This window comes from Vigna radiata, chromosome 9 (genome assembly GCF_000741045.1).
Source record: "Vigna radiata var. radiata cultivar VC1973A chromosome 9, Vradiata_ver6, whole genome shotgun sequence".
Classification (NCBI taxonomy): Eukaryota; Viridiplantae; Streptophyta; class Magnoliopsida; order Fabales; family Fabaceae; genus Vigna; species Vigna radiata.
The window spans coordinates 5,973,715-5,987,592 of NC_028359.1; the positions used below are offsets into that span (position 1 = coordinate 5,973,715).

General features: G+C 34.9%; 2 protein-coding genes across 2 annotated transcripts; both read left to right on the top strand.

Moving 5' to 3' along the window:
- Positions 1-1,530: 1,530 nt before the first annotated feature.
- On the top strand, positions 1,531-7,320 carry LOC106773621 (ferric reduction oxidase 2-like). Its single transcript, XM_014660341.2, has 8 exons — positions 1,531-1,748; positions 1,826-1,928; positions 2,464-2,661; positions 3,009-3,243; positions 3,869-4,196; positions 4,314-4,557; positions 4,661-5,367; positions 5,453-7,320. The coding sequence occupies exons 1-8, from the start codon at positions 1,547-1,549 to the stop codon at positions 5,593-5,595; spliced, it is 2,160 nt and encodes a 719-aa protein (XP_014515827.1). The 5' UTR covers positions 1,531-1,546; the 3' UTR covers positions 5,596-7,320.
- Positions 7,321-7,631: 311 nt separating this feature from the next.
- Positions 7,632-13,466, top strand: LOC106773668 (ferric reduction oxidase 2-like). Its single transcript, XM_014660399.2, has 8 exons — positions 7,632-7,849; positions 7,927-8,029; positions 8,565-8,762; positions 9,155-9,389; positions 10,015-10,342; positions 10,460-10,703; positions 10,807-11,513; positions 11,599-13,466. Exons 1-8 carry the CDS (start codon positions 7,648-7,650, stop codon positions 11,739-11,741), a joined length of 2,160 nt encoding a protein of 719 aa, XP_014515885.1. The 5' UTR covers positions 7,632-7,647; the 3' UTR covers positions 11,742-13,466.
- The last annotated feature ends 412 nt before the right edge of the window (positions 13,467-13,878 follow it).

The window sequence follows — 13,878 nt, forward strand, 5'->3', positions numbered from 1 at the left end:
TTGAACCCGGATTGGGTCGTACTCATGATTAAGGCCCTGGAAAATTTAAAGATTTTTTCCCCTTGAATGAATTCAGCAAGAGCGGCAGCATCTGTTTTACACATCTTTATTGTTTGGATAGGATCGAGTTCTATCCAAAGACCATACGGAAAGAGAGCCCTGTTTTGTATTAAATATCTTGTTTTTGATATCATAGGTAGCAGCAAGATCTTTCTTAAAGAAAAAGTACTCTATAAATCATCCCATATTTCTTTTGCAGAAGAATGAAACATATAATTTTTCCTTATCTCAGGAGTCATGGATTGCCACATCCAAGTCATAATTAATGAATCTTCCTTGTCCCAAATTGAAAAATGCTCGTCGTCTGGTCCTGATCCTCCTCCATGTATGTGATCAAGTTTTGAGCGACCCTTGAGAATCCTTAGAATAAATTGGCTCCATTGTAAGTAATTATGACCATCCAACGAAGAGGTACTTCTATATTTGGTAGGTCATTAGGTACCCCCAAAGGAATACTTTTTTGTTCAGACATCCCGTACCCAAGAAAAAAAAGCAAAAACTTCAAACTCAGATCTACTCAAATAAAGGCCAAATGGGTCGTCACCAATCCTAGGAATAGACTTAGGAGGCTCCAGAGACTCTTATGTGGTGGCGACGGCGAGTGGGTCTCACTATGAAAAAAGGAGCAAAACTTAAAACTCAGATCTGCTCAAATACAGCCTAAATGAGTCGTCACGAACCTTAGGAATGGACTCAGGGGGCTTCGGCGACCCTGTCTGTGGCGGCTCCTCTCACAGAGTGACTTTCGGCGTTGTGATTGTCGGTGTTAGGCACACCATTCTGTCCTATCGACGACCCCAACCGACAACAACAACAGTGGCGGTAGTCGGACAACGGCGACAGAGCGACTTGTTGCAGCGGAATCTAGCCCCTAAGATCTGGAGCTCTGACAACAAGTTGAAAAAAAGACTTATTATTATTCTCAATCATGAAAACTACATTCTCATACTCTCAATTTGTAATAATCTAGTTCTCTTAAAAAGAGAAATAGGAAAACTAAAAAAAATAAAATAAAATAAAAAATTACGTATTTATTTCCTCTAATTAAGAAGATTCTAAAAGATATTATCTTGGATTATTACAACCGTAATCTTAACATTGGGTGTTTTTTTTTTTTTTCATCAAAGCTTTGTTTTTGTTTTTTAAGGTTGTGTGTGTGGAGTGAGAAAGGGGTTGAAACCCTTGATTTTCTCATCTGGCATTAGTCACACAGCACTCAAATGGTTGTTGACCTTCAATTCATGTCAACCCTCTCATGTGACCCACATAATTTTGGGTCCACAAACTGTGATGCAAAAAATTATATTAATTTCTACATTCCCATAGAAGGGACGTGAAGCATGCTTTTTTGTTTTTACCCTGTTGGTGTCTCATGCCTAATGTTTTTATTTATGTATAATTGTCCAATCAAACTCATTCCATTTCTTGAACTNTAAATTGGTCATCCACTTTGATTCTCCTCANTGCAGTCTCACCCNAAATCAAAATGGCNCAAGAAACTGTGGTGAAGAGGTCACCCTCTCAAGCAAAATTTCACAGGGTTCAATTTGCAATAAGGCTGTTGGNGCTGGTTTTGTTCTTGGGTTGGATTTTCATTTGGATAATGTCACCCACAAATACTTTTANACAAANNTGGCTTCCAAGATACAGNGCAAAGACTGNCAATACAACTTATTTGGGTTCAAAAGGTCTTGTTAATTTATTCAATNATTACATTGCTTTGATTATTTTATGCTGATATTCCCCTGTAATGTTTTCATTGCAGGTTCTAATCTTCTGATGTACACATTCTCAATNTTGCTCATAGCTACTTTGGGGTGTGTCTACCTCCACATAATAAAAAAAGCAAATGACTCCAACATGGAAATGTACTATTTTTCACCACTTACTCTGGTTATAATCTTTTGATAAATGGTTCATTGTAAGATTAACACATAAAAAGGTGTACTACAAATGACATGAACAAAAAAATAAAAAGCATAAAACACACTCACAGAACTGTATTTAAAGTTTGTAGATTGCAGAATAAGTTTTATCATAGTTTTGACAGTTACCCAGGAAAATTTTTCTCTTGTAACAAAAGTTAAGGCCTTATTTTTTTTTTAATATATTAGTACTTATATGATGAGAAATAGTAAATAACTATGTGTTATTTTATAAATTAATTTACAAAAAGTTCTTTGTTTTAGTTTCTTCACAAACTGATTATAACTTGTAAAAAGTTAAATTAGTTTTATATACTTATTTTCTTATCTTACAGATACTTTTTTCAGCAAAATGTTTGATTTTTCAACTTTAGAAAAATGATGTGAGNGTGGGGACAAAGAATTTAATAAGCCTGTAAAGAATTGTACTTGTGATAGTTGACTTTTTCACATGTATATATGTTTTGTGCATTATCAGCAGCAACTCAAAGAAATATGAGATAGCCCTATGGAAGCGTTCAGTGCTTATAAAAGGCCCTCTTGGCATTGTCTCTGGCACAGAGCTTGCATTCTTGCTCATGTTCATTGCACTCCTTGTCTGGTCCTTTGCAACTTCTTTAAGCAATAGCTTTGCAAAAATCACCCCCGAATCAGCAGCACAGGATGGCGAGAAAATGTAAACTTTTATTATGATTACTATTAGACTTTGATTTCTATACATAATTATAGTAAGAAGTTATTAATTGTAAATCGATCTAAAATAATTACTAGACAATTTTTGAAGTAACTGTTCTAAAAGTCAGCAAATTTAATATCAATGACATGATACTTTTTATACTTAACAACTATTTTTCCTATTATTTGCAGTTTGATGTTTGTCAACTTTTACAACAATTATCTTAGAAAGTCGTAGATTTTTGTGATTTCTGGTGGATTAACGGTGTAGAAGTGCATCATTAAACTGACAACTAAGTTGAACATTTTGATTGTTATTGTTAATTGTGATATATGTTGGTGGTGCAGATGGGAAGAGAAGCTAGACTCTGCAGGATTAAGGTTTGGTATTGTTGGGAACATATGTTTGGTATTCATGTTTTTTCCTGTGGCTCGTGGTTCAAGCGTGCTGCCACTGCTTGGTCTCACTTCTGAAAGTTGCATTAAGTACCATATTTGGCTTGGACATATTGCTATGCTACTATTCACTGCTCACGGTTTGAGCTTCATCATCCATTGGGCAATTATTAATCACTTGTCTGCGGTTAGTTAAGAACTTATAGTATATTGATTTCATGGCATGCAATGTTTTATCATTTATATGAGTGTTGATTGCCATTAATCCACCTTATGTTGTAAAGAAAGTTTTTTTTTTTTTTTTTTTTTGTAACAAGTTAACTCAAGTATGTTAAAATTCGTAATAAGTGATTATTTTATTTGAAGAACACTTCTTTTCTACAAAAACAGTTTAAACAAATAGACCCATTGGCCCCCTTGTCACTTTGGATATTCCTCGCGCTTATGCTTATTGGTATTCATTTCTGACTTGCTTTAAGTAGCAAATCGGTGAACACCACCAAAAGGGTTAAAAATGTGAATTTTTTATGCTTGAACGGTCAAACTGTTTCTGTTGTACACTAATCATATAATTTTAAATGATTTTATGCGTCTATATTTGTAGGAAAGTTTTTCATTGATAAAGAAAAAAGATTTATACAATTATGTATGAATTGATTCTAGAATTGTTACAGCAGAACATTTTAGAGACCAAGCAACAAACCTGTCGCGGTGTTTTTCTTGAGCAAGTTGTCTGAATTTTATGTTTTGTTTTTTGTTTCATAGTATTGTGTGCACTGAGCTGATGGGGCCATGGCTTTTTTTCGTTGCAGATGCTGGAATGGAAGAAAAACGATATATCAATTGTGGCTGGAGAGATAACTTTGCTTGCNGGTTTGTTACTATGGATTGCAACTATTCCCCGCATTAGGCGAACATATTTTGAACTCTTCTATTACGCTCATCACCTCTACATCCTCTTCATAGTCTTCTTCATCTTTCATGTTGGCATTTCCTATGCCTTAATTATGCTCCCTGGTTTCTACCTCTTCATGGTCGATCGTTACTTGAGGTTTCTGCAATCAAGACGCCAAGTTCGTCTGGTTTCTGCTCGGGTNTTGCCATGTGAAGCTGTGGAACTCAACTTCTCCAAGGGCCATGGTAACTAACATCATGATCTTATCTCAGTATCTCGAAGACACCTCTAGCTACTTCCTCATAAATGACTAATTTATTGAGACTTTTTTTATGAGCTCAGGTTACATGTTTTTTTTGCAGGATTAACTTACAACCCCACAAGTGTGATGTTCATAAATGTACCAAGCATATCCAAGCTGCAGTGGCATCCATTTACTGTTACTTCTAATAATAATTTGGAGGCAGACAAGCTAAGTGTTNTTNTTAAAAGTGAAGGACCTTGGACCAATAAGCTATACCAGTTGCTTTCAACTCCTTCNACAATTGATCGCCTTTCTGTGTCTGTNGAAGGTCCTTATGGACCTGCTTCAACCAACTATCTACGGTTTGTATCTTACAAGCAAAACACAACTTCAAACCTAATGCTANATCTGAGATGAGTTCTTTGACTTTCACATAATAATAANNTTTTGTATTTTCTCCATCAGGCATGACACTCTTGTGATGGTGAGTGGAGGAAGTGGCATCACACCTTTTATATCCATCATTCGGGAGCTAATACATCTGAACACTATATTCAAATGCAAAACCCCGAAAGTCGTCCTAATTTGTGCCTTCAAGAACTCTTCTTCTCTGTCAATGCTAGAGTTGATCCTCCCAATAAATGGCANCCCTTCTGATATTTCTAATTTAGAATTACAAATTGAGGCCTACATCACAAGGGACAAGGAGCCTAAAGCAGATGGCCCTATTCACCCTCAAATCAGATGGTTCAAGCCAAATCCATCNGATGAACCAGTACACGCTATATTAGGTCCAAACAGTTGGCTCTGGCTTGGTGCTATAATTTCATCCTCTTTCGTNGTTTTCCTTATCTTAATAGGGATCATTACCCGTTACTACATTTTCCCAATTGATCATAACTCAAATNAAATATTTTCCTACCCTTTGAATGCATTCCTTAACATGCTAGTAATATGTGTGTCCATAGCAAGTGTTTCCACTGCAGCTTTTCTTTGGAACAAGAAATATTATGCTAAAGAAGGAAAGCAGATTCAGAACATGGAAGGGTCTACACCAACGGTGTCGCCAAACTCCATGGTTTACAATGTTGATAGAGAACTGGAAAGTCTTCCATATCAGTCACTTATTCAAGCCACCAATGTGCATTATGGTGTAAGACCTGACCTAAGAAGTAAGTCACCTCCAATTTCTTTAATTATGTCTTAGGGACTCATGAATGGAATTGAAACCACTCAATTTATTTTTTCTTTTTACAGAGATCCTATTTGNGCACAAAGGGTCTAGTGTGGGAGTTCTTGCTTCAGGACCCAAAACAATGAGGCATGAGGTTGCAGCCATTTGCTCCTCATCTGNTTTAGCTGAGAATCTGCATTTTGAGTCTATTAGCTTTAGCTGGTGATTTTACTCATACTGTTATAATGGGTGTAATAGTGAGTGACCAATGTCTGGAAGTACCTTGAAGGACTTGTTAATTCTGTTGTTTTATATTTAAATGACTGAAAATTGTTCTCAATAATAATTACGCCTTCATATGAGCAAGATTATAAATAAAGGAATTTACTATAATATTTTATCCTCAAATAGTGTGGATCATATTCACAAAACATGCAAAAGCTGAGTTCAAACTACAAACATGGAGAACGAGAAATTACTATTCAAATATCAAGACACGTGTAATTACATGAAAAGTTACTGAATAAATCACACCATCTCATTAACCAATCCCATCAATATATAAAATGATACTATTGTCAAGCACTAACTATATCAGAAACTCTAAGTATCATGCTAAAGCCTAGAAATCATTTCCATAAATATCTTCAACATCTTCCTCACATACCAAATGACAACCACACCTCAGTATTTCCAGTGAATGGCAGCAATAACTTTTCAATGCAAATTCAATTTCATTGCAGTCCCACCTTCATATATTTTGTGAAGGTGTTCATCAATGGACAAAGAGTACATAAGGGTGAGGTAACATCGATCCATGGAGGTAAATTGCATGGTTTAGAATAATCATATTCTTAAAATAATCATATTCTTAAAATAATTATATTCTCGTATTATTTAATTTATAATAAATCTAAAATATGAATTCATTAATATATTATATTCCAATTACTTAATCCTAACTAGAGACCTATTATTGGATTTAAATCACACACAAATATTTCCCACTTTTAGGTAAACTCTACAGGAACACAATGTTGTAGCCAATTCATCACCTAGTTTAGCTGGAAATCTGCATTTTGAGTACATTAGCTTTAGCTGGTGATTTTACCCATGGTGTTGTAAAGGATCAAAAATATTAATTGATATGATAAACCTCTTGAAGGAGCTAGTAGTCTTAGGCTGAGAGTCAGCCTTAGTGAACTGGTCGATTGTGTTGCTTTTATTTAAATGGGTAAAAATTGGTTTGTCCACAATAGTTAGGCCTTCCTATCAGTAAAAATTTCAAGAAAGGAGCATACTATAATATATTGATTCCTCTCATTAGTGTGGATCATTGCAACAAAGCAAGCCAAAGTTGAGTTCAAACTACGAATACAATGAATGAGAAGTTTCTATAGAAATAAAAAGACACATAGTTACATGAAAAGATACTCTCACTGATCTATCTGAGCTGTTCACTTCAAGTAATCATACTATTTTCGAGTACCATCTGTATCAGAAACTACATGTCTTAGGATAAAACCTACAAACTATTTCCATAAATATCTTCAACATCTTATCAATCCCTCTGATAAGCATGTCAAATCTTTCTCTGGGAAGACGGAGTTTCTGCATGTAGTAACACATAATTTTGAATAAGCAACAAGAATGGATGATTATGTGTTACACACAGTTTTAGAATGTGGATAAATCCCATTTTGCAGGTGATGCAAAGAGACTCCACATGGTTAGGATGGATTGTATTTGGAAACCTCAAATGAAGCGCAATTGCTTGCCTCCAATGGTTTCATGTTGGAAAAGCATGTTAAGTAATGCTGCAACGTGTTCGCTACAGTCTATGAGAAGCTCTATAAGCCCTGGCAGTTTGGAAATGCAACTTGGTAAGCTAATAATATTGTTGCTATAAAAAATGTTGCCAGTGAGATCTAGAGTCTCCAATGAAGATAAGCGACAANAAAGGGGTTGAAACCCTTGATTTTCTCATCTGGCATTAGTCACACAGCACTCAAATGGTTGTTGACCTTCAATTCATGTCAACCCTCTCATGTGACCCACATAATTTTGGGTCCACAAACTNTGATGCAAAAAATTATATTAATTTCTACATTCCCATAGAAGGGACNTGANGCATNCTTTTNTGTTTTTACCCTGTTGGTGTCTCNTGCCTAATGTTTTTATTTATGTATAATTGTCCAATCAAACTCATTCCATTTCTTGAACTNTAAATTGGTCATCCACTTTGATTCTCCTCANTGCAGTCTCACCCNAAATCAAAATGGCNCAAGAAACTGTGGTGAAGAGGTCACCCTCTCAAGCAAAATTTCACAGGGTTCAATTTGCAATAAGGCTGTTGGNGCTGGTTTTGTTCTTGGGTTGGATTTTCATTTGGATAATGTCACCCACAAATACTTTTANACAAANNTGGCTTCCAAGATACAGNGCAAAGACTGNCAATACAACTTATTTGGGTTCAAAAGGTCTTGTTAATTTATTCAATNATTACATTGCTTTGATTATTTTATGCTGATATTCCCCTGTAATGTTTTCATTGCAGGTTCTAATCTTCTGATGTACACATTCTCAATNTTGCTCATAGCTACTTTGGGGTGTGTCTACCTCCACATAATAAAAAAAGCAAATGACTCCAACATGGAAATGTACTATTTTTCACCACTTACTCTGGTTATAATCTTTTGATAAATGGTTCATTGTAAGATTAACACATAAAAAGGTGTACTACAAATGACATGAACAAAAAAATAAAAAGCATAAAACACACTCACAGAACTGTATTTAAAGTTTGTAGATTGCAGAATAAGTTTTATCATAGTTTTGACAGTTACCCAGGAAAATTTTTCTCTTGTAACAAAAGTTAAGGCCTTATTTTTTTTTTAATATATTAGTACTTATATGATGAGAAATAGTAAATAACTATGTGTTATTTTATAAATTAATTTACAAAAAGTTCTTTGTTTTAGTTTCTTCACAAACTGATTATAACTTGTAAAAAGTTAAATTAGTTTTATATACTTATTTTCTTATCTTACAGATACTTTTTTCAGCAAAATGTTTGATTTTTCAACTTTAGAAAAATGATGTGAGNGTGGGGACAAAGAATTTAATAAGCCTGTAAAGAATTGTACTTGTGATAGTTGACTTTTTCACATGTATATATGTTTTGTGCATTATCAGCAGCAACTCAAAGAAATATGAGATAGCCCTATGGAAGCGTTCAGTGCTTATAAAAGGCCCTCTTGGCATTGTCTCTGGCACAGAGCTTGCATTCTTGCTCATGTTCATTGCACTCCTTGTCTGGNCCTTTGCAACTTCTTTAAGCAACAGCTTTGCAAAAATCACCCCCGAATCAGCAGCACAGGATGGCGAGAAAATGTAAACTTTTATTATGATTACTATTAGACTTTGATTTCTATACATAATTAGAGTAAAAAGTTATTAACTGCAAATCGATCTAAAATCATTACTAGATAACTTTTGAAGTAACTATTATAAAAGTCAGCAAATTTAATATCAATGACATGATACTTTTTATACTGAATGATTGGATGATGGTAGAAAAATCCTTAACAATATCAGTGCCTAAACTATTTTTCCTATTGTTTGCAGTATGATTAGTTTTTCAACTTTTACGACAATTATCTTAGAAAGTCGTAGATTTTTGTGATTCCTGGTAGATTAACGGTGTAAAAGTGCATTATTAAACTAAAAACTAAGCTGAGCATTTTGATTGTTATTGTTAATTGTGATACATGTTGGTGGTGCAGATGGGAAGAGAAGCTAGACAGTGCAGGATTGATATCTGGTGTTGTTGGGAACATATGTTTGGTATTCATGTTTTTTCCTGTGGCTCGTGGTTCAAGCGTGCTGCCACTGCTTGGTCTCACTTCTGAAAGTTGCATTAAGTACCATATTTGGCTTGGACATATTGCCATGCCACTATTCACTGCTCACGGTTTGAGCTTCATCATCCATTGGGCAATTATTAATCACTTGTCTGCGGTTAGTTAAGAACTTATAGTATATTGATTTCATGGCATGCAATGTTTTATCATTTATATGAGTGTTGATTGCCATTAATCCACCTTATGTTGTAAAGAAAGTTTTTTTTTTTTTTTTTTTTTGTAACAAGTTAACTCAAGTATGTTAAAATTCGTAATAAGTGATTATTTTATTTGAAGAACACTTCTTTTCTACAAAAACAGTTTAAACAAATAGACCCATTGGCCCCCTTGTCACTTTGGATATTCCTCGCGCTTATGCTTATTGGTATTCATTTCTGACTTGCTTTAAGTAGCAAATCGGTGAACACCACCAAAAGGGTTAAAAATGTGAATTTTTTATGCTTGAACGGTCAAACTGTTTCTGTTGTACACTAATCATATAATTTTAAATGATTTTATGCGTCTATATTTGTAGGAAAGTTTTTCATTGATAAAGAAAAAAGATTTATACAATTATGTATGAATTGATTCTAGAATTGTTACAGCAGAACATTTTAGAGACCAAGCAACAAACCTGTCGCGGTGTTTTTCTTGAGCAAGTTGTCTGAATTTTATGTTTTGTTTTTTGTTTCATAGTATTGTGTGCACTGAGCTGATGGGGCCATGGCTTTTTTTCGTTGCAGATGCTGGAATGGAAGAAAAACGATATATCAATTGTGGCTGGAGAGATAACTTTGCTTGCNGGTTTGTTACTATGGATTGCAACTATTCCCCGCATTAGGCGAACATATTTTGAACTCTTCTATTACGCTCATCACCTCTACATCCTCTTCATAGTCTTCTTCATCTTTCATGTTGGCATTTCCTATGCCTTAATTATGCTCCCTGGTTTCTACCTCTTCATGGTCGATCGTTACTTGAGGTTTCTGCAATCAAGACGCCAAGTTCGTCTGGTTTCTGCTCGGGTNTTGCCATGTGAAGCTGTGGAACTCAACTTCTCCAAGGGCCATGGTAACTAACATCATGATCTTATCTCAGTATCTCGAAGACACCTCTAGCTACTTCCTCATAAATGACTAATTTATTGAGACTTTTTTTATGAGCTCAGGTTACATGTTTTTTTTGCAGGATTAACTTACAACCCCACAAGTGTGATGTTCATAAATGTACCAAGCATATCCAAGCTGCAGTGGCATCCATTTACTGTTACTTCTAATAATAATTTGGAGGCAGACAAGCTAAGTGTTNTTNTTAAAAGTGAAGGACCTTGGACCAATAAGCTATACCAGTTGCTTTCAACTCCTTCNACAATTGATCGCCTTTCTGTGTCTGTNGAAGGTCCTTATGGACCTGCTTCAACCAACTATCTACGGTTTGTATCTTACAAGCAAAACACAACTTCAAACCTAATGCTANATCTGAGATGAGTTCTTTGACTTTCACATAATAATAANNTTTTGTATTTTCTCCATCAGGCATGACACTCTTGTGATGGTGAGTGGAGGAAGTGGCATCACACCTTTTATATCCATCATTCGGGAGCTAATACATCTGAACACTATATTCAAATGCAAAACCCCGAAAGTCGTCCTAATTTGTGCCTTCAAGAACTCTTCTTCTCTGTCAATGCTAGAGTTGATCCTCCCAATAAATGGCANCCCTTCTGATATTTCTAATTTAGAATTACAAATTGAGGCCTACATCACAAGGGACAAGGAGCCTAAAGCAGATGGCCCTATTCACCCTCAAATCAGATGGTTCAAGCCAAATCCATCNGATGAACCAGTACACGCTATATTAGGTCCAAACAGTTGGCTCTGGCTTGGTGCTATAATTTCATCCTCTTTCGTNGTTTTCCTTATCTTAATAGGGATCATTACCCGTTACTACATTTTCCCAATTGATCATAACTCAAATNAAATATTTTCCTACCCTTTGAATGCATTCCTTAACATGCTAGTAATATGTGTGTCCATAGCAAGTGTTTCCACTGCAGCTTTTCTTTGGAACAAGAAATATTATGCTAAAGAAGGAAAGCAGATTCAGAACATGGAAGGGTCTACACCAACGGTGTCGCCAAACTCCATGGTTTACAATGTTGATAGAGAACTGGAAAGTCTTCCATATCAGTCACTTATTCAAGCCACCAATGTGCATTATGGTGTAAGACCTGACCTAAGAAGTAAGTCACCTCCAATTTCTTTAATTATGTCTTAGGGACTCATGAATGGAATTGAAACCACTCAATTTATTTTTTCTTTTTACAGAGATCCTATTTGNGCACAAAGGGTCTAGTGTGGGAGTTCTTGCTTCAGGACCCAAAACAATGAGGCATGAGGTTGCAGCCATTTGCTCCTCATCTGNTTTAGCTGAGAATCTGCATTTTGAGTCTATTAGCTTTAGCTGGTGATTTTACTCATACTGTTATAATGGGTGTAATAGTGAGTGACCAATGTCTGGAAGTACCTTGAAGGACTTGTTAATTCTGTTGTTTTATATTTAAATGACTGAAAATTGTTCTCAATAATAATTACGCCTTCATATGAGCAAGATTATAAATAAAGGAATTTACTATAATATTTTATCCTCAAATAGTGTGGATCATATTCACAAAACATGCAAAAGCTGAGTTCAAACTACAAACATGGAGAACGAGAAATTACTATTCAAATATCAAGACACGTGTAATTACATGAAAAGTTACTGAATAAATCACACCATCTCATTAACCAATCCCATCAATATATAAAATGATACTATTGTCAAGCACTAACTATATCAGAAACTCTAAGTATCATGCTAAAGCCTAGAAATCATTTCCATAAATATCTTCAACATCTTCCTCACATACCAAATGACAACCACACCTCAGTATTTCCAGTGAATGGCAGCAATAACTTTTCAATGCAAATTCAATTTCATTGCAGTCCCACCTTCATATATTTTGTGAAGGTGTTCATCAATGGACAAAGAGTACATAAGGGTGAGGTAACATCGATCCATGGAGGTAAATTGCATGGTTTAGAATAATCATATTCTTAAAATAATCATATTCTTAAAATAATTATATTCTCGTATTATTTAATTTATAATAAATCTAAAATATGAATTCATTAATATATTATATTCCAATTACTTAATCCTAACTAGAGACCTATTATTGGATTTAAATCACACACAAATATTTCCCACTTTTAGGTAAACTCTACAGGAACACAATGTTGTAGCCAATTCATCACCTAGTTTAGCTGGAAATCTGCATTTTGAGTACATTAGCTTTAGCTGGTGATTTTACCCATGGTGTTGTAAAGGATCAAAAATATTAATTGATATGATAAACCTCTTGAAGGAGCTAGTAGTCTTAGGCTGAGAGTCAGCCTTAGTGAACTGGTCGATTGTGTTGCTTTTATTTAAATGGGTAAAAATTGGTTTGTCCACAATAGTTAGGCCTTCCTATCAGTAAAAATTTCAAGAAAGGAGCATACTATAATATATTGATTCCTCTCATTAGTGTGGATCATTGCAACAAAGCAAGCCAAAGTTGAGTTCAAACTACGAATACAATGAATGAGAAGTTTCTATAGAAATAAAAAGACACATAGTTACATGAAAAGATACTCTCACTGATCTATCTGAGCTGTTCACTTCAAGTAATCATACTATTTTCGAGTACCATCTGTATCAGAAACTACATGTCTTAGGATAAAACCTACAAACTATTTCCATAAATATCTTCAACATCTTATCAATCCCTCTGATAAGCATGTCAAATCTTTCTCTGGGAAGACGGAGTTTCTGCATGTAGTAACACATAATTTTGAATAAGCAACAAGAATGGATGATTATGTGTTACACACAGTTTTAGAATGTGGATAAATCCCATTTTGCAGGTGATGCAAAGAGACTCCACATGGTTAGGATGGATTGTATTTGGAAACCTCAAATGAAGCGCAATTGCTTGCCTCCAATGGTTTCATGTTGGAAAAGCATGTTAAGTAATGCTGCAACGTGTTCGCTACAGTCTATGAGAAGCTCTATAAGCCCTGGCAGTTTGGAAATGCAACTTGGTAAGCTAATAATATTGTTGCTATAAAAAATGTTGCCAGTGAGATCTAGAGTCTCCAATGAAGATAAGCGACAANGCAGTTTGGAAATGCAACTTGGTAAGCTAATAATATTGTTGCTATAAAAAATGTTGCCAGTGAGATCTAGAGTCTCCAATGAAGATAAGCGACAAGTTAAGTCTTCTTGGATTTGCTTTTAGTTTCACTTCAAAAAAACCTCTTGCTAATAAAAGTATCTTATGTATATATAAAATCATGTTTATCTTTTGTTTTATTTTATATAAGACTTTGTTTGTATTAGATATAGCAGTCCCCTTTAAAGAAAGCACTGACAAATGTTCCATGCTTTCCACAAACTCTGGAAGACGTTTAAATTGAGAACAACCAGAAAGATTTAAATCATTCAAGGAACTGTCTCCATTTTCCTTGGAAGAGTTTTGAACTTTTTGCAGTGTTTTAAATTCAACTTAACAAGTTTCTTGT